The 3034-nt window shown below is 41.7% G+C and overlaps 1 protein-coding gene across 1 annotated transcript; it reads right to left on the bottom strand.

Annotated features, from left to right (window-relative positions):
• Positions 1 to 1245: 1245 nt before the first annotated feature.
• LOC150025382 (uncharacterized) lies at positions 1246 to 3034 on the bottom strand. Its single transcript, XM_090294002.1, has 2 exons — positions 1379 to 3034; positions 1246 to 1260 (listed from the first exon to the last, which is right to left on the bottom strand). The coding sequence occupies exons 1-2, from the start codon at positions 3032 to 3034 to the stop codon at positions 1246 to 1248; spliced, it is 1671 nt and encodes a 556-aa protein (XP_090150128.1).

Below are 3034 nucleotides of genomic sequence, written 5' to 3'. Positions count from 1 at the left end.
GTTCATTCCACGTGAACGTTTCGGCCTTCCTCAACAACTTCACTATCGGTTTGGACTTCTCGGCCAGTATTGGCAAAAACCTTGCCAATGCATTTAACCTTCCTATTAACCTCTGAACTTCTTTCAAATTTATCGGATTCCTCATATTCATTATCGCTTCACATTTATCTGGGTTTGCCTCAATTCCTCTGTTAGTCAACATGAAGCCGAGAAACTTCCCACCTTTGACTCCAAAAACGCATTTTTCTGGATTCAATCGCAAGTTATACTTCCTTATCTGTGCAAATATTTCTTCAAGATCTTTCACATGGTTATCTACCGCATGAGACTTGACAATCATATCGTCCACATACACTTCCATATTCTTTCCAATTTGTTTTTTAAACACCATATCCATCAATCTTTGATATGTTGCTCCGACATTTTTCAAACCGAAGGGCATGACCTGATAGCAATAGTTTGCCATATCGGTAGTGAATGCAGTCTTCGGGATGTCAGGTTTATACATTTGTATTTGATTGTAACCGGAATAAGCATCCAAGAAACTCATCATGGCTTGACCAGATGCCCCATCAACCAACCTGTCAATACTCGGCAAAGGATAGGAATCTTTCGGACATGCCTTGTTCAAATCTGTATAATCAGTACACATTCGCCACTTTCCGTTTGCCTTCTTGACGAGAACTACATTTGCTAACCAAGTCATATATTGGATTTCTTTAATGAAACCCGCCTGTAACAATTTTTCAGTTTCTTCAAGAGCAGCTTTTCGTTTTTCCTCTCCCAACTTCCTTCGTTTTTGAGCTATCGGTCTTGCTTCTCGGCAAACAGATAATTTGTGAGAAATGATGTTATGATCAATTCCCGGTATGTCTGATGCCTTCCAGGCGAACAAATCTTTGTTCATTCTTATTACTGCCACTAAGTCATCAATCATTTCTTCGGGCATACTACCCCCAACATATGTACATTGCGTTTCATCTTCGCCTAATTGAACCGATGTAATTTCTTCTCTTGGCTCTATCCTTTCATCATCATTCATTCTGGGATCCAAGTCCAGCATTGTGACCATGTTTCTTGCTTCCATACTTCCGGTCGCCACTCTCGGCTCTTGGACCATCTTCAATCCGGTCGCATAACACTCTTTGGCTGCTTTTTGATCGACATATATGGTTGCTATGTCTCCCCGTTCGGTTGGAAATTTCATTGCCAAATGTGGCGTCGACACTATAGCTCCCAACTTATTCAACGAAGATCTTCCTAACAAGGCATTATAGGAAGTACGAGTATCTACCACCAGGTATCTGATTGTAATTGTTTTCGTTGCATTTCCTCTACCAAAGGTTGTCGGCAAATCAATATATCCTTTGGTGTCAACCTTTTCACCTGAAAACCCAATTATTTGCTCCTTCAAAAGAACCATGTCTTGTTCTTTCAAATGTAATTTTTTGAAGGTTTCCCAGAACAGAATATCGACTGAGCTCCCTTGATCTACTAGAGTTTTCATTACCGCGTACCTGGCAACTTCAATTGTTATCACCATTGGGTCTCGTTGATCAGGATCAATATCTTGGAAATCTTCATCAGTAAATAACATAGGTGGCAAACTTCTTCTTTTGAAAACATAATTCACGGTCATGGCACCTCTCAAATATTTCTTTCCTATCGTATTATATGTTTCCTTTTCCGGAAAACCTCCAGAGATGGTATTAATGAACCCCCTGACTGGCCTTCCCAAACTGCGTTGTCGGCTCCTCCTCTCTTGAGAATGGAAGTGGCTTCCTCCACTTCTTAGATCTCTTTTTTCGTCTCTTCCTCCTCTTCTCTCCTTTCGATCGTTTTGTATATCAGTCGTTCTTCCAGGTTTTTCTCCTCTACTCCTGACATCTTGTTCTGGACTTTGACTAGCCTTCATTCTTCCGACTTTAACAAAGCGTTTTAATTGCCCTGTCTGAATCAACTCTTCAATTCGGTCTTTCAGCGCTATGCATTCTTCAGTGTGATGGGCATGATTTTTATGGTACTGGCAACGTTTGCTATGGTCAGCTCGATCTGGGGTTCGTGCTTTCCTTGGTGGCGGTATTACTTCAGTTGCCATCGTCTCTTGAAGTATTCGGGTCCGAGTTGTGCTCAATGGTGTGTATTGTTGAAACTTTCGGCCACAGGGTTCCTCTCTGAAACGTCTGCTTTGATATCCTGCCTCTCTTTCATTTGTTTTCTTCTCGTTCTTCACGTCCATCCTTGCCTGATTCCTAAAGTCCCTTAACTCCTCCATCTGCATGAACTTTGCTGCGCGCCGTCTTAGTTCATCAAGGCTTACGGTTGGTTTTTTGCATAAGCTATCGGCAAATGGTCCCGGTCTCAAGGCAGTTATCATATGATGCATAGAAACTTCCGGACTGAGGTTTCTAATACTTAAAGCCATCCTTCCAAAGCGTTCCATAAAAGCTCGCAGTGACTCATTCTGTTCTTGTCTTATGTTTACGAGAGCTATAGATGTTAAGTGATGTGGTCTACTTGTAGCGAATTGAGCTCCAAACTTTTCTATCAAAGTGTCAAAACAATCAACAGATAAGGGTGGTAGCCGAGTAAACCAGCTCAGAGCCGCTCCTTTCAAGGTAGTTGGGAAAACCCTACATAGAATGGCGTCGTTCCACGTGTACAGACTTATTTGAGTTGTGTATATTGCAACATGTTCATCTGGATCTGTGCTCCCATCATACTTCTCTATTGTTAGACTCTTCCAATTGTCAGGTAATGGGGTCTCTATTATAGTCTCAGAAAACGGGTGTCTTCTGACTGGCGTTTCCACAGCGACACTGGAAGTCTCAGGTATCTTCCTTTGTGTAACCCCGAAACTCTCTTCCTTGTTCTCTCTTTCATTAACAAAGTTTCTCGGGGAAGTATTTAACGCTGTTTCTCCATTCAATCTTTGTCTCATGTAAGCATTCTCAGCTCTCAACATGCTCAACTCCTCTTCATTACTCTTCTTCAGTGTCTCAAATTCCTCTTGCAATTGCATTAACATGGCCAT

Source organism: Phaseolus vulgaris, chromosome 8, assembly GCF_051622355.1.
Source record: "Phaseolus vulgaris cultivar YP4 chromosome 8, ASM5162235v1, whole genome shotgun sequence".
In the NCBI taxonomy this organism is placed as follows: Eukaryota; Viridiplantae; Streptophyta; class Magnoliopsida; order Fabales; family Fabaceae; genus Phaseolus; species Phaseolus vulgaris.
This window is presented reverse-complemented; position numbering and strand designations above follow the sequence as displayed.

Excerpts from the sequence above, each read along its gene's own strand:
- LOC150025382 (XM_090294002.1), bottom strand. The coding sequence starts at position 3,034 with ATGGCCATGTTAATGCAATTGCAAGAGGAATTTGAGACACTGAAGAAG.